Source organism: the organism of the source record quoted next, unplaced genomic scaffold (genome assembly GCF_019419815.1).
Source record: "Pyrus x bretschneideri cultivar Hongxiangsu unplaced genomic scaffold, Pyrus_bretschneideri_v1 Contig1, whole genome shotgun sequence".
Taxonomy (NCBI): Eukaryota; Viridiplantae; Streptophyta; class Magnoliopsida; order Rosales; family Rosaceae; genus Pyrus; species Pyrus x bretschneideri.
Genome location: NW_025999390.1, coordinates 4936108 through 4957652, shown reverse-complemented (window position 1 = coordinate 4957652; position 21545 = coordinate 4936108). Strand labels below are relative to the sequence as shown.

At 37.7% G+C, this 21545-nt stretch overlaps 4 protein-coding genes and 1 pseudogene across 4 annotated transcripts; 1 reads left to right on the top strand and 4 right to left on the bottom strand.

The window, feature by feature from the left end:
- Positions 1 to 1709: 1709 nt before the first annotated feature.
- LOC103957037 (probable carboxylesterase 2) lies at positions 1710 to 3292 on the bottom strand. Its single transcript, XM_009369100.3, has one exon. The coding sequence runs from the start codon at positions 3103 to 3105 to the stop codon at positions 2149 to 2151; it is 957 nt and encodes a 318-aa protein (XP_009367375.2). The 5' UTR covers positions 3106 to 3292; the 3' UTR covers positions 1710 to 2148.
- Positions 3293 to 6011: 2719 nt separating this feature from the next.
- LOC103957030 (succinate dehydrogenase subunit 5, mitochondrial) lies at positions 6012 to 7755 on the top strand. Its single transcript, XM_009369094.3, has 4 exons — positions 6012 to 6206; positions 6418 to 6731; positions 6818 to 7003; positions 7469 to 7755. Exons 1-4 carry the CDS (start codon positions 6032 to 6034, stop codon positions 7523 to 7525), a joined length of 732 nt encoding a protein of 243 aa, XP_009367369.1. The 5' UTR covers positions 6012 to 6031; the 3' UTR covers positions 7526 to 7755.
- Positions 7756 to 11061: 3306 nt separating this feature from the next.
- Positions 11062 to 12019, bottom strand: LOC103957032. The gene is made up of 2 exons (XM_009369095.3): positions 11849 to 12019; positions 11062 to 11732 (listed from the first exon to the last, which is right to left on the bottom strand). The coding sequence occupies exons 1-2, from the start codon at positions 12017 to 12019 to the stop codon at positions 11289 to 11291; spliced, it is 615 nt and encodes a 204-aa protein (XP_009367370.1). The 3' UTR covers positions 11062 to 11288.
- A 2560-nt stretch (positions 12020 to 14579) lies between these two features.
- On the bottom strand, positions 14580 to 16304 carry LOC103957034 (annotated as a pseudogene).
- An 813-nt stretch (positions 16305 to 17117) lies between these two features.
- Positions 17118 to 21184, bottom strand: LOC103957035. Its single transcript, XM_009369099.3, has 7 exons — positions 20626 to 21184; positions 20313 to 20401; positions 20058 to 20193; positions 18549 to 18647; positions 18287 to 18412; positions 17833 to 18095; positions 17118 to 17734 (listed from the first exon to the last, which is right to left on the bottom strand). The coding sequence occupies exons 1-7, from the start codon at positions 20792 to 20794 to the stop codon at positions 17621 to 17623; spliced, it is 996 nt and encodes a 331-aa protein (XP_009367374.2). The 5' UTR covers positions 20795 to 21184; the 3' UTR covers positions 17118 to 17620.
- Between the last annotated feature and the right edge of the window lie 361 nt (positions 21185 to 21545).

Here is a 21545-nt window from a genome sequence, read left to right as displayed (position 1 = left end):
ATTTGCACAAGTCACGCAGGCAAATATAAAAGTAAAGGTTAAAGATGAAAGAAAATAATAATTTGTTTAGAAAATTGAACATACAGCATGACACCTTAGTTTTTATAGTACAGTTTTACTTATTTTGTTTGCCTACCCCATTAGAGACGCCTAAAGCTAAGGTTTGATTTAGACTTAATTCTAGGATTATTCAATAACACAAGAAAATTTATAACTCAGTTGATAATTCACCTTTATACTTAAAAGGGTTATTATACAAAATGGTCTTTGAGATTTGCATGATCAATAGAAATGGTTTTTGAGATTGAAAATCAATAGAAATGGTCCCTGAGATTGTCCACCGTCCATGATTTTGGTCCTTCTGTTATAAACGATTTTGGGCAATTTTCAAAGCTTTGTAACTTAATCATTTCTTTACCAAATTCGACCCATAATATATCAAAATGAAGATAGGAAAGTGTAGAATAAGATTATATCTATTTGGAAGCACAATGGTTGCCGAAGATGGCCGAAAAATAGCTTGAAAGGTGACTGGTCCGCAGAAAAATTGGAAAACTTGCTAGAAATTGGATAAAATTTAAACGTTCATAACTTTTTCAATACTCAACCAAATCAAGTGATTCAAAAACGAAAATAATACTTCTTGACGAGACGAAGAGAATGGTACCTTTTTCGAAGGCTAACTCACCGTAGTTTGGTCAGACAACGGCTCGAAAGTGCCTAACCATTTTCGAGTTAGCCACTTTCGAGCAGTTTTTCGGGCAAACCACGGCGATTTAGCAGTAAAGAAAGATATCATTCTCTTCGTCTTATTGAGAAGTATGATTTTTGTTTTTGAATTACTCGATTTGATTGAGTGTTGAAGAAGTTATGAAGATTTAAAATTTACCCAGTTTCCGAAGAGTTTTCCAGTTTTCCAATGGACTAGTCACATTTCAGGCTATTTTCCGGCTATCTCCGGCAATCATTGGGCTTCTAAATAGGTATAATATTGTTCTACACTTTCTTATCTACATTTTGATATATTATGAGTCGAATTTGGTTAAAAATCGATTGATTTACGAAGTTTTGAAAATTGCTCAAAGAGTTTTTAACGGAATGACAAAAATCATGAATAGTGGACAATCTCATGGACCATTTCTATAGATTTTCAATCTCATTAACCATTTCTATTGATCATGCAAATCTGATGGACTATTTTGTATAATAACCCTACTTAAAAATTCTTTGTTTGATCTCCTATTTCTCTTTCGATGAGATTCCGAGTTCTTTTCTCCTCATTCTATGAGATTCCGCGTTCGTTTCTCCCTTTCCAATTATTATGTTGCTCCCAACCCCGTTAATAGATCACACTAGTACAATCCTTTTTTTCTTTTTTCTTTTTTTTTTTTTGAACGAGAAGTACAATCCTGTTGCAAGTAGCTTTTATTTATTTCATTGCATCTATCCGAAAGGGATCTTTTTCATCAAATCCATCAAATTCATCAATTCGGACCTTTAAAATTTAATCCAACGACTAAAGTTATTATAATTTTTAAAATGAACCCTTATTTTTAACCGTTGAATCAAATTTAAAGACCCATATTGGTTAATTAAGTGGATTTGATTAAAGGGATCCAGAGATGACCCCTTTCGGCATTTATCAACAAGGCGAATCACCTTACAAATGAAACAAAGACAACTGCAACAACAACAATGAATGACAAACATTGACAAAAGTACAATCCTATTGAAAGTAGCTTTTATTTATTTCATTGCAAATGGATCTACTTCGGATTCCTTTCATCAAATTCATTAAATTCATCAATTTGAACCCTTAAATTTTGATCCAACGGTTAAAGTTATTATAATTTTTAAAGTGAATTCCTGTTTTTAACCATTTGATCAAATTTTAAAGATCTGAATTGATTAGATGAATTTAATGAAAGGATCCAGAGACGATCCCACTATTGAAAATGGCCTTCACATCTGTCAACAAGGCAAATCACCTTACAAAAAAAACAAAGACAACTGCAGCAACAATAACAATGAATGACAAACATTGACAAAGGAATCCCACTATTGAAAATGGCCTTCACTTTGTCATTTTCCCACGTAACAAGACTTCCCACAAACTAAAACAAATGCTTCCAATCCATTCAACCTCCACTAATCTTGATTAACGAACTTACCCAAATCCCTAATCAAGATCTTAGCCTTGTCGCAATTGGGATTAAAGATATGAAAATCATGATCCTCCCCTTGTGTTTCAATCAACTCCTTCCTCCCTCCCCATTTGCTCTTCACCAATTCCTCATAGTAAAGCCTCCCTCTATCCCTCAATATATCTTTTTCTGCCACCATAACAAGCACTTTCCCACAAGCCAACCCCTCCAACCCCGGCGCTCCGTCCAGAAACGGGTTGATAAGCGGGTCATCGCTGCCTTTCTCCGACGGACAAACGAAATTCCACCACGTGTCCACCATTGACTTCCTCACCAAATCCCCCACTTCCCCGCCAATTGGCTTCTTCCCCCAAAAGTAAGGATTAACCATACCAATCCCGGCAATTTTCAACTTTGGATCCGGGTCGGAGTCCTTGATCCGTAAGGCCAAGTGGTGTGCAATGTTGGCTCCTGCGCTGTCTCCGACCAAAAACACGCGCCCGAAATCGACGTGGTCCTTGACCCACGAATCACGATCTTCGCCGCCGTTAAAAACCCAGTTGAGGGTGGCCCAGCAGTCTTCATAGGCGGTGGGGAGCGGGTACTCAGGGGCTAATCTGTAATTTACTGAAACTGCGATGGCGTTGGCTTCTGCAACAAGGTTGTTGAGGCTGGTGTGGTAACACGGGTCGGCGGCTGAGGATATGCAGAAGGCGCCACCGTGGAGGTATACGACCAGGGGGAGTTTTGTGCCAGGTTTGGCGGTGTTGGGTCGGTAGAGTCGGGCTGAGACGCCGGTTTGGGGTAAGATGACGATGTCTTTGGATAAAACTCCAGTTTCGGGGTCTAAGCCTGGAGGAGCGACTTGGGTTCCGGCGACTCTGTCGATTGTGCCGTCTTTGAGGACTCGGAGGTATGGAAAGACTTCGAGTAACACTTCTGGTGAGGTGATTGCAGCCATTTGTACGAAAGAGAAATAAGGAGAGAAGGAGGGTGAGGAGGAGGAGGAGGAGGACGAGGAGGAGGAGAGAGAGAGGCTTTGGACTTTGGAGTATGACTTGAATAATAGTGACAGGAGATTGTGAAGGATTTTATGTGATGACACGCATTTTATCTTATGGAGGGGGATGCGATGAGGTGAGGGAATGGAATTGTACATAAATATAGCATTTTAAAGGAAGAAGCTAGATTAGGTTAGATGAATAAGACAGTATTATGTGCGGTTTAGTTTAATTTTTTTGTTTTTTAAACGGGTGCGAGTTACGGTTATCTATCCTTTTTAGGAGTTAAAAAGACTCATATAGTCATTTCAGCCTTATTTAACCACAAATTTAACTTTCACACAAGCAGCGGGTAGAAAATAAAAGCGTTTATAACTACCTTGGTAGAAAATCTTCAATGCTTCTCCTTCTTGCCTTCTTGGTAGTAGAAATGATTTTGGGGAATCACTGCATCAAATGTCTGTCATGTGTTTCTTGATAAGGACAAGGATTGTCTGCCCTCTCACTTTCGGTGCATTTTCATGCTCTCCTGTTTTGTATGGTCACGATTAAGGCATGTCAACATTTTATAATTTTTTTTTTATACAGATAATAAGACAAAATGAATAATAATATAAAATGTTAACGTGGCTTAATCATGACCACACAAACAGGAGGACACGGGAAGACACTGGAAATGAGAAGGCAGACAATCTTTGTCCTCTTCATAAATGCATTTTGACATGTTGTTTAAAAAGCAAGCACTTTAATTTTTGAATAAAATTTAAGTGCAATTCAAATTAAAGCACTTCTTTTTTAATCGAGCGGGATAACGTTAGTAAAATAGATATTAAATTAGTCATTGATAGAGTTTAAATTCATATCATATGCAATGGTACAACATTTTTTTATCACTGTGTTAAAATGCTACTTGCAAATTAAAACATTTCTAGCATAACTGCATAAGTGTTTATAAGCATAAATGATTTTGAGACAAGCTACTCTTATTATAAAATATAAAACATTACTGCAATAATCAAATTTTTAAACTTCTTTTATTAAAAAATTATTAGGGAACCACACTTTTTAAGCCCCACAAAGTTTTTTTTTTTTTTTTTTTTTAACAAACAAATATTATCTATATTAAAGGGGTAGAAAGTAAACTAAACTTTACATTGAACTACCCATAATAATGTAGTTTGAATTCACTTTTGACGAGAATTAAACCTAAGATCTCTTACTTACAAATGAAGGTGAATATCATTAGACCATAATACAAAATGACCACGACGTTCTATTTTAAAAGGTGAGAGAATTGGATTAAGCCCTACCATGTGCTAACTATGTCACAATGTCACACGTTTAAGTTTTGCATTAAAAACGTTATCTACTCTTTAAGCTAAAGTGTATATGTAATATGTATATAGACGTTTTTGTGGGTAGTAACTTACCAGCAATTTGTAAAAATCAGACAAAAAGAAATACGTTTCTGTGTGTAAAAGAATTATAAAATTAAAACAAAATATTAAGAAAAAAAGAATTACAAACAAAACTCCAGCCAATTCCATATGCGAAGCAGCCAGCTTAACCAAAAATATAAGAAGCAACCACCAACAACATTCTTGATTGGACATCAATTAGTTTTCTAAAAGTGGTCAAATTTCGAAATTAAATAAACAAAAGAAAAAGCTAAATAACGAAAGACGTGTTTCTTTCCGGAACATGAAAATGGGACAAAGCAAGGTCTAATAATTTGATCTACAGGCTTCAAGATTTCAGCTATCTTTTTTTATAAAGAGTGCATTTTTATTTAACATCATTTAGTGTGATGTATGTTCATCACCTTATTTATTACAGTTAGATAAGTTTGAATTTTGAGATTTGTGCTTATCTATTACGCGAATCTCGAAATTCAAACTCATTTAACGGTGATAAATAAGATGATGAGCATACACCACACTAAATAGTAATGAGCAAAAATGCTCTCTTTTATAAAATCTTTTATTATTAAGGAAAGTGTAAAATATTATAAACTATTATAATAATGTTAAAAAGTGGAAATTACGAATTCGAGACGTGGATAGAAATACAAACACAAGATTTCAGCTACCTGCGTTGAAAAAAAGCGTGAAAATGTGTGTTTGCGTGGGCAATGAGGACATTAAATGTCCGACAATTTTGACTTCACAGTTTGAAATTTGAAGATTGTTGCATTCACATTATTTTTCTCCTCACTTTGCCATCATACACTTAAAATCAGCATGTCAACATTTCTTTAATTAATCTTATATCAATGTTGGGAAGTGATTCTAGAAGGGATAAAGCATTTTATAACAAATCAATAACGTTAAAAATGTTTGTGGATCGTAAAACCAACCCTAATACTATAAATAGTTGAACAACAAATTTACATCGTATTTTATTTTGTGTTTCTTATGTTGGATTTTTACATGCTTCAACAAACTAAACTCGGAGTTGGACCACGGGAGGTTGCACGAACGAGCTGAACCCTAAAGGAGCCATCTAGCAAAATAAATATGGATGGACTAAAGCAGTCTTGCTCGACCCACTGCTCACCCCAAAGTCGTTAATATTTTGGCTCACCATGCGCAAGTGGTGGTGAGCATCACCACTGAACAAATTTCGTTTTAATGAGTTTAAATTTCGAGAAATATTATTTAACTGCGATCAATGCGATCGTAAGAAAAAATATGCGCTCTCACAAATTCAGGTATCCAGCCCAACACTATAGGCCGAAACCCAACATAAAAGCCCAAAAGTAATTTCCACCTGGGACGCTAACTGTTGTTGTCCAAACGTGTCAACAAATCCACTTGCCGTTCTGCGACCCGTCTCTCCTTTCCCAGTTTTCCCTGCCCATTGATTTTCTGGTAAACGTCCGTAATAATGGCGAAGATGATAGCTTTGAGATCGCTCTACCGCTCAGTCTCTTCCAGATCTTATCGAGTAGCCGCCGCTAACCAGCAACTACTACGCCACTCTCAGCTTCTCCACTCTTCCGCCGCTGCTGCGCGAACCCTCTTCAATGCCTCATCCCCCGTCGCCAAGGACCTCTCTTCCGGTACCTTCCCCTTCTTTATTCGACTTCAATTTCTTGTTTCAATGAAATTTTTTTAAAGATATGAAGCAAATTTGAATTGGGTTATTGTTGCAATCTGATTTTCTGCATAAAAACTGCGTATTTGAGATTCGTGTGATGCAAAATGATCTGGGTTTTGTAAATTTTTTTATTTTCTGCTGAAATTCCATGTGGGTATGTTGCAAATTCGCAGATGATTACAAGTCCCCGTTTTCGAGGGGGTTGGGAAGTAGGAAATTTTATAGTGATGATGTGAGTCACTTGCCTGCCATTAAAGACCCTGCGCTGCTCAATGTTTTCAAGGATTTGCTGGCTGCAAGTTGGGATGAATTGCCCAATAGTGTCGTCCATGAAGCGAAGGCGGCGTTGTCTCAGAATACTGATGACCAGACTGGCAAAGAGGTTGTCACAAATGTTTTCCGGGCAGCGGAGGCTGTTGAGGAGTTTGGCGGGATGATTACTAATTTGAAGATGGAACTTGATGACAGTGTTGGTATGAGCGGAGAGGTATTATAATCATTAGGGACTTTGTGGTTTCACTGTCGTCTGTCTATGCAATTCTTTTGATTTTTGTGTTTTCGTATTGTCTGTAGAATGTCAAGCCATTGTCAGATGAGTATGTGAATGCACTGAAGACCATTTTCAGTCGCTACATTACCTATTTGGATGCATTCGGGCCTGAGGAGACCTATTTGAGGAAGAAGGTTGAGACAGAGTTGGGAACTAAGCTGATATACTTGAAGATGAGATGCAGTGGCTTCGGTTCTGAGTGGGGAAAGGTATTAATATAAAGATGATTAAAGTTATAGCTAGATAAGATTTTCGGTCAATAACTTTTATAATTCATGATTATTACCTTTTGAGAAAGCCATATCAAATCATAGGTGCAGTTATTTGGTACTTTTCTTATCCATATGAGCAGCATTGAAGCAAAATTATCGTACTCATTTAGCTCACTTAGGAGAATAGAAGATCAAAATTGACATGTTTGAGGATATATATTTTAGGTCTGGTAATGATACTCGGCCCCTTATTTTCTATCGCTCTTCCCGTGGGAACTGGAAAGGGGTCTTTCAATATAAACAATGCTTAGGCATCAAGCTTTTCATTTCGGCATTTGTGGTACATGGTTTGTTATTATCCCGCAGTGCAGGGACTCCGGTTTGGCACATCCACTTGTAGTGTACAAATCAATGCGAATCTATTTGTAGACTTGCTCATATGATTTTGTATTCTGTTTGCAGATCTCTGTTCTGGGAACTTCTGGACTTTCCGGATCATATATTGAGCAAAGAGCTTAATCCCAGAATTTCAGAGAATGTTACCGTAGTTGGAAGCTTTCCGGTTTTTGGAATCGCGTTTGTTGGATATTTGGAAACAGGCCAGATGTTCAGCTTCTGATGACAGTTAATAAAGAGAATATCTTTCTTGATCTATTAATGGAATACTGTTGCATCCTGTTCTTTCATTTGCGATGGTGTATAACGTTGTAAGTTTGTTTCGTCAAGTAATTTCCGTTTGATTTGTTTCATTTGCTTCTGTTGAGTTGATAATATTGTTGATGGAACAATTGCCAACAATATGCAACGATAACACGTCATTACGTTTTATCGGAAATCATGGTGTCACATTATTAATGACATATTGACGGTCCATTTTTTACGCATTCGTTTCATAGACACGGACCACACAAAAGAACGTTCAATTTATTTGGTTAAATATGGAACTGCAATAGTACTCTAAGGGGGCGTTTGTTTGCCCTCACTAAGTTGGACTGGATTGGACTGGATTAGCTATTAGTCCAATACTGTGTTTGTTCCATGCTGGGACTAACATTAATGAGACTAAAGGGGACTAGCATGGACAAAACCCTTCACTAAGAGGTCTTAGCGAGACCCCCCAATAACCATGGGACTAGCTAAGGCTATCCTCTCTTTCTCGTCCTCGTCATGCTCAACGACCACTCCCGACAGACTCCTCGTCATCTCCGGTCACCTAGATCAATCATTAACTTTCCGACTCTCTTTCAGATCTATTTCACAATCAACTTTCATATAAAATATACCAAATTGAAGCTGGGAGTGACAAGATTACGATTTTACCTGAATCGAGGCTAAAATGTGGTCGAATGTGGCCGGAAAATGGCCTGGAAGTCTTGGCCTGTTTGGGCTTCTTCAAATCCATGACAGATTCGAGCATTCAAAGCTAGGATCTCGGTCTAGGGATGGTGATGAATTTTTTGGCAGTGCTAACTTCATCCAATTTAATGAGGGTTGGCCGGAAAACACATCGGGAAACCTGCAACTCGTCGGGAAAATTGAAGCCGTGAGGTTCTGTTCGAACAACGCATAGCTAGAGAGGGAGGGAGGACAGAGAAATAGAGACTTGAATCAATAAGGAGTTTGACAAGGAATGAGAAAGAGACATGAATTGAGAGGTCTAAGAGGAAAAAAAGAGGGAGAGGGTGGGACGATGAGAGAACAGGAAAAGAGTGGGAAGGAAATGGTAGGAAAAGATGGAGAAAAAGATAAGATCATAATAAAATATTAATAATTTATATATTAAATAATATAATATTAGAATTTGTTATTATCCAGCTTCTTAGTCCAATACTGCACCAAACGCTTCACTAAGTTAGTCCAGTTTAGTCTAGTCTAAGCCAGTCTAGCTTAGTCCTTGAAGCTAATCCAGTCCGAGATAGTCCGGCGCAACAAACGTCCCCTAAAATGTTATCGTGTACTCAACAGACATCGTTATGTTTCGGACTGGACACATGTGAAAGCAAGTAAATATAGGGTCTAGTCACGAATTAGTTCGAGCTGGTTTTGGATATGGGAATCCACGTTGGCCGAAATAAACTACCCAAATTCGAGTTACATCTCCGATCAAATGTATTGAATTAGTCGTCCTAGATTTTCTTCCACTGCAAGACTATATACACATTTGAATGGTGAACGATGCACGAGTTGAAAATAAAGGGTTTAAGATAAATTTAGAATTATCTACAATCTCATAGTCATTCATAACAACTTCAATTTAGAATTCATCTCCGATCAAATGTATTAAATTAGTCGTCCTCGATTTTATCACTTCACTTGGTACTGTGATAATCTCAGACGACGTTAATCTCTGTATGTGTGTTACAAGTGTAACACAAACCGCCTCCAGTCTAATTGTTGCCTTTCTCCGCATACTTCCGTGGCAAGTTAAGTTCTACCATATGTTTTTCAAGCAATCATAACCTCGTGATTGTTGTCCCTCGATCCTTCTCTCTTTTCACCGGAACTATTTTGTTTGTCCGATGGCCAACTCTTCTACCTCTGCTTCTGTCGCCCGGTCTGTTCTTCCCAACGTCTCTCACGTCATCACCGTCAAGCTCGATTCCAGTAATTACCCTATTTGGTTGTCCCAAATTGTTCCTTTGCTTAAGAGTCATAACCTCATGTGTTTTGTGGATGGTTCTTCTCCCTGCCCTCCTTAGTTTCTCTCCGACGATGCTGGAAACAAAACCGACAGTGTCAACCTTGATTTTAAAGATTTGGCTGAAAAGGACCAGCTTGTTCTCTCCTGTATCAATGCCTCCATAAGCCATTATGCGCTTGGTGACACCGCTCACCGGTAACATACCGCTCGCGAAACTTGGCAAGCTTTGGAGAAACGATTTGCCTCTTCGCATCAGAAATATATCTCAGAGCTCCGTAGTCGTCTTCATCGCACTACTCGCGGTTTCTCATCGATTACTAAATTTCTTCAACGCGTCGACACTATTACGCATAAGCTAACGTTAGCTGGTTCTCCAGTTCCTGAGACCGAGGTCATTGAAGTCGTCATCAACAATGTCGGCTCTCGTTTTGACAATGTCACTTCTAAGGTTCGCGGAAAACCAATTACTTACGACGAATTAAAGGCTCTCCTCCTCAAATCTGAACATGGTAAGGATGACGTTGACGCATGCTTTTACAAGGGGGTTCTCGCGGTGACATTGCTAATGCTGTTTTCCATGTTGTTTGCCGTGACTTGAGCGATAACAAGAAGCACAAAGGTCGAAGCTAAAAGGTTTCGTCTACTCGATCGTCGTCTCCAAGCTTTCTGTGCTCGTCGCTTGAACGCCCTGCTCGAATCTGAAAGACTCGCCGTCTAGTTCTAGTTTCTTGTGTAGGGGTGTTCGTCTCGTGCTCCGGGTTTAGCTTCTGGGGTTCTTTCGATTTCTGTGTGGCTTGTACTTTTTAATTGTTTTTGTTTTTTCTCTCTTCTGTTTAAGGTTGTTTTGTTTCTCACAAATAAACTTTATTCTAGCTGTCCATTTTATTCAATATATTCAATCATCTAGACTCAATCTCATTAAAGCTGCAAACTGCGGAACAAAATGATCTATATCTTAATTTATCATAGATTACGTTTACAAGAAATTAGACAAATTTAAAACCGTCAAAACGTCTGATTGTAGAGAAGAAATAGAAATGGTAAATAACTGGTATAAGAAACATTAAAATGACCAAACGCACTCTGTTAAAGGTATGTATTCAATGGCAGTTTTTTGTATTTTTTTTGTCTTTTTTTTTTTTAATTGTAATTTCATGGGTATTAACAATTTATTGTAAGTAACTTGTATCAATAATTTACGTATTTTCATTTAAGTGTCCAATAATTTTCATTTATTTGTTTACATTTTGTATCAACAATTTATTGTAAGTCACTTGTATAAGAAATTTTTAGATATGAAATTTTTTGTACACTTATGTATTTTGCATAATTTCTTATGTGTTACCAATATATTTAAGTATAGACGTTTCGTTACACTAAATCATTATAATATGTCAAGGTAAGAACATTTAAGTATACTAATTCGTTATAACACATTTAAATAGAGACATTTCGGTCCAGTTATGCATTTGCATATACGATAGCTTTACTTATCATAAAGTATAACATTACCATTTCAACTAAAACTTTATTCTAATTGAATTATATTCCATCCATTTAATCATCTAGACACGAAATAACTTTGAATAACTTGAACTTTGAACCTCCTTTGTTGGTGGTGGGGGTGGAGGAGCTCCGACTTTAAACCATCTTAACAAACTTAGTGCCTTTTTTCCACAACCACGACTCAGAGGGCGACTTTGGCAGCGGTGGAAGCAACACAGCCTTCCGGCAAAGCCCAAACGGCCAGCCATCACAATGACGGAACTGCTGAATTATGGACTGCCTTGGAAAATCTCTAAACTCGATCCCATTAAGGCTCGAACAGCGCGACAAGCTTGTCTTGACAGAAAGAAACACGTCTCTACTTGCAGCGTCGCTTGAGCAGCAAGAAAGGCAGCTTGCAACCGATAAAAAATCTGCTTTCTCATCGTCTTCATGATCCTCCTGCTTTTCCACTCCTTTCTGTGTTATGAATAAATCACCCGATTTTGAAGAGTAGACGAAAGAAAAGCTATCTGAGAAGCTGCGCGGCTTGCGCCTCAGCTTTTCCATAGCACGGCTTCGAATCGCAGACACAATAACCTGATAGAGAAAAAAACAAGTAACAAAAAATGATAAAACAACCTGTAAAACACTCATAGATTAATAAAAACATGAAAACTTTGTATGGAAAATCTTTGTTCGGGTACATAGCTTACTTCCTGTTCCTCATCAAAGTCGCTTGTCAAGCACTCCTCCGCACGGCTCGAAACCGAAAGCTTTCTGCCGGTATGGCAATTCGCAAACGCATCGGTGAGACAAGCAGCAAGAAATTTGCATCTTTTGGAAGGATTTGGTGATTGTTCATCTTCGTGATAAAAGATGCTCATGTTGGAGTGAAAAAAAAAAAAAAAGTGCTTTGGGTTTGTAAGCTGTAAGCCAGAGGTGCTTTGAGATACCTACAAAACTAGTGCTTTGGGTGTGTGTCATTCTTACTCGACATGATGTTCGGATTAGACCTTCACCTGCTTTTTTTGACAGCGGCTTCTCAGCTTATTGGAAAATGGAGAAGATTGGTTTCTATTCTTTGGGTTAAAGACAAAGCTAAAAAAGCATATTAGACGTTTTAACAAAAGCTAAAACTCCTCCCTTTGAGGTTGAAAATGCTTTTGCTTATCTCACGGCCATTAATATTATTCCCATTGAAGAAGACCTGTAACTTCAATCCGTTTCTTCGGTTTTTTTTTTCCTTTATTTAGTGCTGCTCCTGTAGTCTTCATGTTCATGCTTTAAGTTGAAGTCATGGGAATTAGGACATGATACCAAACCTAATCTTGACATATTTGTTTTTTTTTTACAAGACTGTATTCTAAATTACTTTAAATTATAAGAAGAGCAACTCGAACTTGAGTGCTAAAAGCAGACACACTGGGCCTAACTGGCCTAACCCACGCTTACGAAGCTATTTGTTGAATTTTCTAAAGTGAGAGTGCCCTCAAAATGTTGTCTCAACTAAAGAAAATCTTGACACAAGTTAACACATAAATTTGGCATCTTTCCCCAATTTCATTTTCATTGAAGACAATGGAAACTAGTTGAAATTAATGTGGTGTGCCAACAGAAAGGTAAACTAATTAGAAATTTCTTGGCCGTTAAATTCTAGTAAACATCATAACAAAGAAAGATCATGAGTCTGAGATCTCTTGAGCAATATCTTTGATTTTATTTTCTCTAGTCTCCCTTGACACTGCGTTCATATAAAACCCTAGATGTGAAAATGGATTGAGACTTAACTACACCACGTATGCCTGTGCGACGGGTCCCAACCCAATAACGAGTTGCTAAGTAGGAAAAATAAACACATAACAATGTGTGTCACTTGTTTTGGTATACTGTTAGGTTGAAAGTATTAGACAAGTCTTTCTCGACGACTAAATATACAGTTGTATACAATCGGTAATAAGTCAGATTTGCCGACACCAATCATATCTAAATTAATAGAAAAAACAAACCAAAATTTAGAAAAGAAGAGAGGAAATTATGTACTAATGATTAACCATGGTTAAATACATCATTCATATCTCAACTGATCAAACAATCAACCAAGTGTTTAGACCTTTAGGCAAGAACAAAGGAAAATCCTCTACCTATACAACTATACAAGTACTCAAACCTTATCTTTATCTGTAAGGCTTTAAAGCATCATCTCCATCACCAACCACCCTCGTGAAATCTGCTCCGGACACTAACGTCTACATCTCCCCTGTTCCCCAATTGATTGATCATTAAATAGCTCCAAATTATTGTTGACGACCTCCAAATCCGCATGAACAGAGCATGGAAAGTTGGAATCAAAGATCCCAAATTTTGACGTCATAATAAACTCCGCTGCACTCGAGATCCTGAGTTCGATTCCTCCTTCCCCACCATCGCTTGCATTAATTATAAAGGGCAAGATAAACTCAGCTGGTGGACTTATGGAGCTGCCGAGATGTGAGAGAGATCAAAGAGTGGAGCTTGGTCACGGCAGAGGTCTGATCAGGCGGGCACATAGAGAGAGAAGTGTTCAGAGAGAGAAGGGCCTCGTCGAGTTTCCCAGCTGCCAAGGCTGCGCAGCCTGCCTTGTAGGCTTGGTCCTGCCATTCGTGCACTGTATTCCGGTTGATCAGGGATCTCCGTTTTCCCCGTCGAAGACGAAGAAGACGGAGAGTCGACAAGAGCGGTGGCGCGTGCGTACTCGAGATTGCAGATTGCTGTGTTGATCTCCGCCATTAGAGCTTCCGGCATTGCTTTGATGGTCTTCAGCTTCACGCCGTCGAACACGCTCCGCCACTGGGAGCTTTTTTCTGCAGAACCCATCTCCTGTTTCCGATTTATGAGAAACCCAATTGGGAATTTTAGTTTAAAATACCCAAAAACACAATCTTTGATGAAAATCAAATTTCTTTCATTTCACAGGAAGAACAGTGCCCTAATTTATCTAATTTTTTGTAAAATTACCAAAAAGGAGGAAAATATCGTACCTGCGAATAGAGAATTAGGATTTCAACCTTATTGGATCGATTGGAAAATCAGCAACTGATCGGATCGCTGAGAATCGTAGACCCAATTTTGATTTTGTTTCTTCAAGACGTGATTTTTATTTTTATTTTTTTGTTATTGAGAAAAATAAAATAAAATAACAGAGCAATGGGTTCCTGATGCAACCAAACTCATACAACGGCCCATACAAGGGTTGGCCCGCTATTCCGTTCCAAAAATTCCACTTCGATTTTCAAGTTTCAATTGTCGCGATTTAAGTTATGTAATTTGTTAATCGTACCCATTTAAAGAATAAGAACTCATTTCGTCAAAATTTTCGGATTAAAAATATATATAAACAGCGCAAATGCTTATCCATTGAAAATTCCGTGTATCAAAAACAAAAAATTACAAATTCTATAAAAAAAATCACGAAATTAGGACGTCCTTATATTGAACCAACTAGTAAACTACAAAACAAAAATCGCGACAACCGAAACTACAGGACCGAAGTACAGCTTGTCCCATTTTCTACCGTCCAACTTGTCCCATTTTCTATGAAATTTCAACATGAAACGCACAAGGCTCCCGTCATTTTAAGCTGTTGAAACTAAAATCTTGAAACGAAAGCCTTCGTCTCCCATTCAATGGTTATCAACAATCGTAATAAAATCATCTGAATTGATCAATATCCGAACTTTCAAAGAACAAGACCCGCAGGGGATGACAAGCGATGCTGGCAATGCGTTTTGTGCCTCGAAAGATATTTTCCTTCCATCTCTTAACAAACCATATCCCATCTTCTCCAACTCCAAAGAATCAACGAAGAAATAGTCACCACACCGGCACTGGTAAAAGAGCTGAATGGCCTCTCCCGCATCTTCAGCCATCACATCTTTTAAGCTGATATCTTCTGCAACCATAGCATCATGACTAGAAGCTCGCAGTGCACTATCATAAAGTGTGCGAGACCTTGAATCGCCAAGGATTTCCCAAGCCTTTTGCACCTTCAGGAATCTATCTCCCGATCCAGAGGTACTTTGTGATTTATCAGGATGACTATCAAGTATGGCAGATCGGTAGCTTGCTCGGATATCTCATAGCTTGCATCTTGTTTCACGGAAAGTATTTCATAGTGAGTTTCCTGAATGGAGTTGTTGCAAAGAACCATACTCGTAGCTACTTGCTATCGATTAGCTTCACTGCATATGAAATGAAAAAAATTCTGTAATTTCTTTATAGGCAAATCTAAAGAACCATCAAATGCGATTCGTGATTTCAAATTGCAAACACCCCTACGCGCCACAAAGTTAAGGTTTTCGATATGTTCTAAAAAAATAATCGGACCAAACACAGTAAGACATCTAGATCGAGCATTCAAGCTTCTATCGCTAATAAGATTGCTAGTGCAAACAAGGAAATTAACATCAAGCACGAAAATACAACGGCATTCAAGTATTGTACTAATTATCTCTGCAGCTCAATAAACCCTAACCCTTGTCCATCGTTCTCGATGTCCACCTGAATGCAGTCCCTCTTTTGGGTTCCTCTGGTCAAGCACATAAACCAAAACATAAAAGAAAAAGGTTTAAGCTTGATTCATTAATTTTCTAATAAAATCTGTGACAGGAGACAGCAAGAGCTTGAACACATCTGGGAATCGAAAACCCAAATTGAAATTCAACTAAACCAGATAGGTATATAATCTGCAGATCAAGTATAGAACACAAACTAAATTTTCAATTTCAAAGAAGCACAGCTTGAAATCAGAGGTAAAACTGGAGCTACAGACTGACAGGAATTTCAGAATTCTTAACAAGAACAATGATTTCAAAGTGCAAAAGAAAAAATTAGAGAATTAAATCCAACTGGATTGTTGGTTTTTCTGAACCAAGTAAAGATCGGATCATGCACAAATTCAACCAGAATACGAAGAACAAAGAGAAACGTAGAGATTAAGTTACCTTCGCGGGCCGAGCCAGCTCCAATCTCTCGCGCGATGACATCAATAATGGCGGGCGGCGAAGAGCGGGGCTTGGAATCGCTTAAACTCTCACAGTTTGTAGCGGCGATGAGAGGCAGCGGCTCTTAAAGGCTGGTATAGCTGGTAGAGCACGGACAAAACACAAAATACATTTTATATGACTCCATCCCATTATTAGGGACGCAAAGATGAAAATCTTAACGTTACATCTACTATCACGTGCTTTTATGATTGCATTTAATAATAAAAAAATTACGGCTAGTTTAAATGCTTTCAAAATGATTTGAAAGCACTTTTAGTTCACAAAAGCACGTATTTTCAAATAAGTATTAATTATATGCTTCTTACAAAAAATACTTCGAATATTTTTTTCAAGATTCATTTATATTTTACTAAAAATTAGTTCAAAAACCACCTTTATGAAAAATGCTTTTACTTATTTTAAAAACACTTTCTAAAAGTACTTATAGATACATAAAAGTACTTTCTAAAAAAAGCACATGTCAACTTATTCTTTGACGAAACACTATTAAATACTTTACCGTTTTATGATAAAACCCCTGCTAACATAAACCCTTTTTTTTTCTTATGAACATAACATAAACCCTTATTAGCAAAAGCGTTTGTTTAGTAGGGTGGTCCCAATTTACTCAAACTATCCTCACTAATCATCCACCCACCTTCACTATAAACACCCAATTCCCCACCCTAAAGTCACTTTGTTGGTAGAAGTAAGTTTTGTTCTCTAATTAATAAAATTGTTCAGCCTCCTTCGTATCGTCGAGGTTTTCTCAAAAGATAATCCGTACCTCCCCCGTACCGTCAAGGTTCTCTCAAAAGATAATTCATACCGTTGCGGTTCTCTCAATTCGGAACAGTACTTTATCCTTTATACAGCCGATGAGCATTAGAAAAACATAAATGTTGAATGCTTACAAATCACTTCTTAAAGGTACAAGCTAAACGATACTTGTGCAACAAGAAACTGAAAATTTCGTACTCTGTCTCCTTTTAAAGATAGAGAGCATTATGTAGTTATCCAAAGAATTAGAGAGTAATACACAATGTTCAGAGACAGAAATTCATATTCCCCATTCGTTACCGATGCACGGGGAGAGTTTCAACGTCTAACAACAAAGCTCCCTATGCCTCCGACCAGGACTTCTTTATCTTGAATCATCGGCGCCAAACACCATGACAGACCGTAATACAAAAAATGACTCGTGAACAAACAAGCAGCATGGAGCGCACCCTGAACCTTACAGTCACTCCATCTCCCTCTCTTCGAAAACTCTTCCTATTTTCCTCTATTTTTCACAGAACAATTTAACGGAACAAAAGTATATAAACCCAGGGAGACCATGATTACATATTCCAGTGAAAGGTACCTTCGTGTGTTTTGTGATGTTTCCAGAATATGGTAAGCCTTTGCAGGTCAAGTTACAATGACAAGGGTTTGTCCTTTTCTGCTGGGAGTGGCGAAATCCTATCGTGCGCCAACAATGCCAGAGGCCCAAGGAACAACGAATGGTGCAGACGGATGGCGGTTTCTATATGATTCAGGATACTTGTCCTTGAAATTAAGTTTAGGCGTTTCTGCCTGCATTTTGATGATTGAAGACAAGAAATATTAGGCTCAACTGGATCAACATAATCACGAATATATAAATTATAACGAAACGGTTATTTAGTTCTTACGTATTTAAGCCAGCACTCTCCAAGTTTATGCTCATAGATATCTGGAGAATGGCAACCAGTTTCCGACGGGCAATAAACCCATATATTACATCTCTTTTCATTAGGCTTAGCACGTTTAGCTTGATCCAAGCAAGCCTGACAACAGTCAGCTGCACTATCTTTGTGGTGGTTAAGCCCCCATCTTACAGCAGCACCATCATAATCTGTATGAACTTCTGCATGGCATTCAGGAGGAAGCGGCCTGCCAGGCAAAATTTGATCGTCTACAGAAAAACAAAGGAATACGTACATCAACACATGGAAAAAGTTTCTAGTATCTAAATGAGTAAACTTCTCAAAACTACCAGACAAGGATCGTGACGTTTTCTTTTTATTTTGTAAAGGAAAATAAAAGATGATTTTTTTTTAATGATAGAAAGAAGAGAAGGGCATGGAGCCGAAATTGATGAAGTACCTAACTCCTCTTCTTCACCCTCAGGTTTATCATGATGTTCCGTGTTACGAATTTCAGGAGGAATCCAAAGGCCCAAATCTTCCAACAGCCAAGTGGAATCAGATTCCAAAGCTTTTACTAGCATTTCTATAGAAAACAAAATCAGAACAGTAAACACCAGAGTTTGTCAAAACAATTATACTACCATTCATAGACTGCTGCATCATATAAGCTATTGAATCCTAAAAAGAAACCACACATAGTTCACAAATAATGACCATACCTGCTTCCTCATGAAGGACTGTTGAATTTGAAGTCTCGGTCTCAATTGCCAACTGCTTAGCTTCTTTTAGTTTTTCCTTGCACCATCTTTCAACTACTTCTGTTTATTTAAGCAACCACCATCGACATGATAACTTAATTACTACAAGTAATGAGAAATAATAAACTGAATTATATAACACATATTTTGTATCCTTTAGCTCATCACACTAATCATAGTTGGTCAGTTTAATTATTAGCAGCTGATAAGTGTTTGTAAAGAACTTAGTGTAGCCATGGGAATTTAAACAAATTCAAATTTATATATCCAAATGGGTCAAATTGATTAATGGGAACAACACTTTACAAAGGTTGGTGGTTTACATGCAATTGAATTCTGGTATATGCTGGGGTAACCTTTTGGCGAATATGTTGTAAACTTGTAATGTACGAGTGAAAGAAGCACTCAAAACTTGAACAAGGTGAAAGCACTTTACACTTAACTGGAACATATCTAGGTACTAAAACACACAAGGTACTCACATATCTAAACTATGGCCACTCTTACTAAAAAGACAATCAGTATTGACCCCACTTAAGTCACATGATAAATTGAGAATTCCATAGTTAACTGAAACAGCAATTATCCAGGAAAAAAAAAACAACAATTATCCAGGTCATCATGCACCACCTACCCAAAGAGACAAAAACAGCACGGAAAACAGAAAAAGCTACGTTAGACTATAAGTTTTTGAGTGGTTACAGAAATACAGAGAAATGCCTAAAGCAATCCCTTCCTTACAAAGATCTGGTTTGTCATAAAATCAAGAGAAAATTTACATGCTACCAGAATATCAGGAAGCAATTTGTTCCTCAAGACAAAACAGCCAATCTTCTATATCCTTTCACGTGAAACCTACCTAAACTTCCCTTTAACGTGTGTTCTCGCCTTCACTCCTAAATATGCTATTTCTGAATATGTAACGGATAATTTCCTTCAGAAAGCTGAACAAGTAGTTGGAATATTGAAAGCAGAAAATCTACCATACGATGATACAATATCATAAAGAAATAGATAACGGGAAAGCATGCACAAACAGAAAATAAACTTATAGAAAAACATAAAAAGCCTAATGATTAGGGACTCAAACTAAAGCTACGAAATCTTTGGATTGTCTCCCTTACCAAAACTTGTACAGTTGCTCAAGAAAACGACACTTCATTCAACCTTAATGTGACAGTATCAAAGAACCACTCAATGGTTATTAGAATTTGTTATCAATGTCGATAATTTTAATTTCAGATACAAAAACTGAAATCAACAAAGATAAAGCATAAATTCGTAATCATATCTATTTCAAGATAGAGTTGAAAATCACGGAATGATGAATTATGTTTTAAACCATTTATACAAGATTTGAGATTTGATATTGCATGGCTATTAATTATTCTAGTCCAACATAAAGATTTGCTTGAAATGCAGATAACAAAAAGAGATAAGCTAAAGAAAATAAAATTGAGCTGCACTGACCTCTCTGCTCAGTAATATTTGCTTTGGGCCTCAAGGTTTTCAACCTATCAATTATCTCATTAGTCATCTTCAGTTTCAAAGGCTGCGGCAATTCAACCGCTACCTCTCTGTAAAGCTCCTTCTTCAGTGCCTTTACCTTTTGCGCACAACAGAATAGTCCTCCATTAAATTAAAAGGACTCGCAGCATATCGCTCTACCGATTCAATCAAACGGATCTACCTACCACCACAGAAAACTCAAAATGCATATCTTACCAATCTAATTAGCTCAACCGGTTCAGCTGCTTTTCGAATCCGAACTGATTCCTCCATCTTCCTAATCTGATCCGGAGTGTACTCAAACGCTGAACCAATTCACAAACAAAACATTTCCTCACAATTCCCAACTGGGTTCTCTGAAAAATACCTCAAACAGCTAGTGGATAATCCAAAGCAACAAAATTTAAAGAAAACTCATCACACAAGAAGCTAAATTCCCAACTGGGTTTTACCAGAAACACCTCAAACAGCTAGTGGATCATTCAAATAACCAAGATTTACAGAAGCTAGGAGAGAGAGAGAAACGTACTGGGGCGTGTATCTCTATCGGAGTAGATGTAGAGAGAACCGTACAGAGAGCGAAGAACATAGAGAGCAACAACGATGTTAATGGAGCAAACGAGGAGAGTGGTCTTCTTGTATGAAAAACCCCAAATCCCTCTACCTTTAAATCCCCATTCTCCTCCTACCCGAGCCATGCCTTCGTCTCTTCTCCTTCATCCCACCATATCTGCCGACCTCACAGATCGATCAGACCCAGACCCAGATCAAAAACCCAAAAGCCCACAACTTTCGAAGCCTCACCTCTTACGACGACAGACCCAGCTTGTCCTTTGCTCCAGCGCAGCAGTGGAATGAGTGCTTTTGCTTTGGCTTCTGGCTTCTGGGTATTTTCTGTCTTGCCTTATTCGCTACGATTTTGTGAGATACACGCAAAGCCGTCGTCGTAATTACGATAGAGAAAGGGATTAAAAGATAATGATTAAGATTAATGAAGAATGAGTAGCCTGGTCTGCGCAGGGGGGATTAATGAAGAATGATTATGGTGTTTTCTCGGATGATTCCGTGATTGTTGGTGTTTGCTCGGTAGTGGTGAAACAGCTTAATCAACCTATTTGCCTTGTCTCCTCTGCCTTGCGCTAACATACGCCGTGCGTGGATCACGTCCTAATCCTATGTTTTATTTTGGGAGAACTAATTTTTATTTTGTTTTATTTTTGCAATACTAATTTGCCTCCATTTCTTCCTTTAGATTTGTTTGTTCCAATATCTATAATCATACAAAAATTAGTTTGAGAACATTTAAAAAAAAAATTAGTACTGGCACCAAACGCATTTTGACAAGTACAATCATATTTGAATATGACATTAACAAAATTTTAATGTTTTTAGATGCTACTGACGTAACTTGAAATAGTATACATCGATTGTGAGTAAGTAAATGTCACT

Bases quoted from the DNA above. Each gene is read 5' to 3' on its own strand.
- LOC103957037 (XM_009369100.3), bottom strand. From the start codon at position 3,105: ATGGCTGCAATCACCTCACCAGAAGTGTTACTCGAAGTCTTTCCATAC.
- LOC103957030 (XM_009369094.3), top strand. From the start codon at position 6,032: ATGGCGAAGATGATAGCTTTGAGATCGCTCTACCGCTCAGTCTCTTCC. The intron at 6,207-6,417 runs GTACCTTCCCCT...GCAAATTCGCAG, and splicing joins CGCCAAGGACCTCTCTTCCG to ATGATTACAAGTCCCCGTTT. The intron at 6,732-6,817 runs GTATTATAATCA...TATTGTCTGTAG, and splicing joins GTGTTGGTATGAGCGGAGAG to AATGTCAAGCCATTGTCAGA.
- LOC103957032 (XM_009369095.3), bottom strand. From the start codon at position 12,019: ATGAGCATCTTTTATCACGAAGATGAACAATCACCAAATCCTTCCAAA. The intron at 11,733-11,848 runs GTAAGCTATGTA...TTTCTCTATCAG, and splicing joins ACTTTGATGAGGAACAGGAA to GTTATTGTGTCTGCGATTCG.
- LOC103957035 (XM_009369099.3), bottom strand. From the start codon at position 20,794: ATGGCTCGGGTAGGAGGAGAATGGGGATTTAAAGGTAGAGGGATTTGG. The intron at 20,194-20,312 runs GTAAGATATGCA...TGTGCGCAAAAG, and splicing joins CGGTTGAGCTAATTAGATTG to GTAAAGGCACTGAAGAAGGA. The intron at 18,648-20,057 runs GTCAGTGCAGCT...TTAAATAAACAG, and splicing joins AAATATTACTGAGCAGAGAG to AAGTAGTTGAAAGATGGTGC.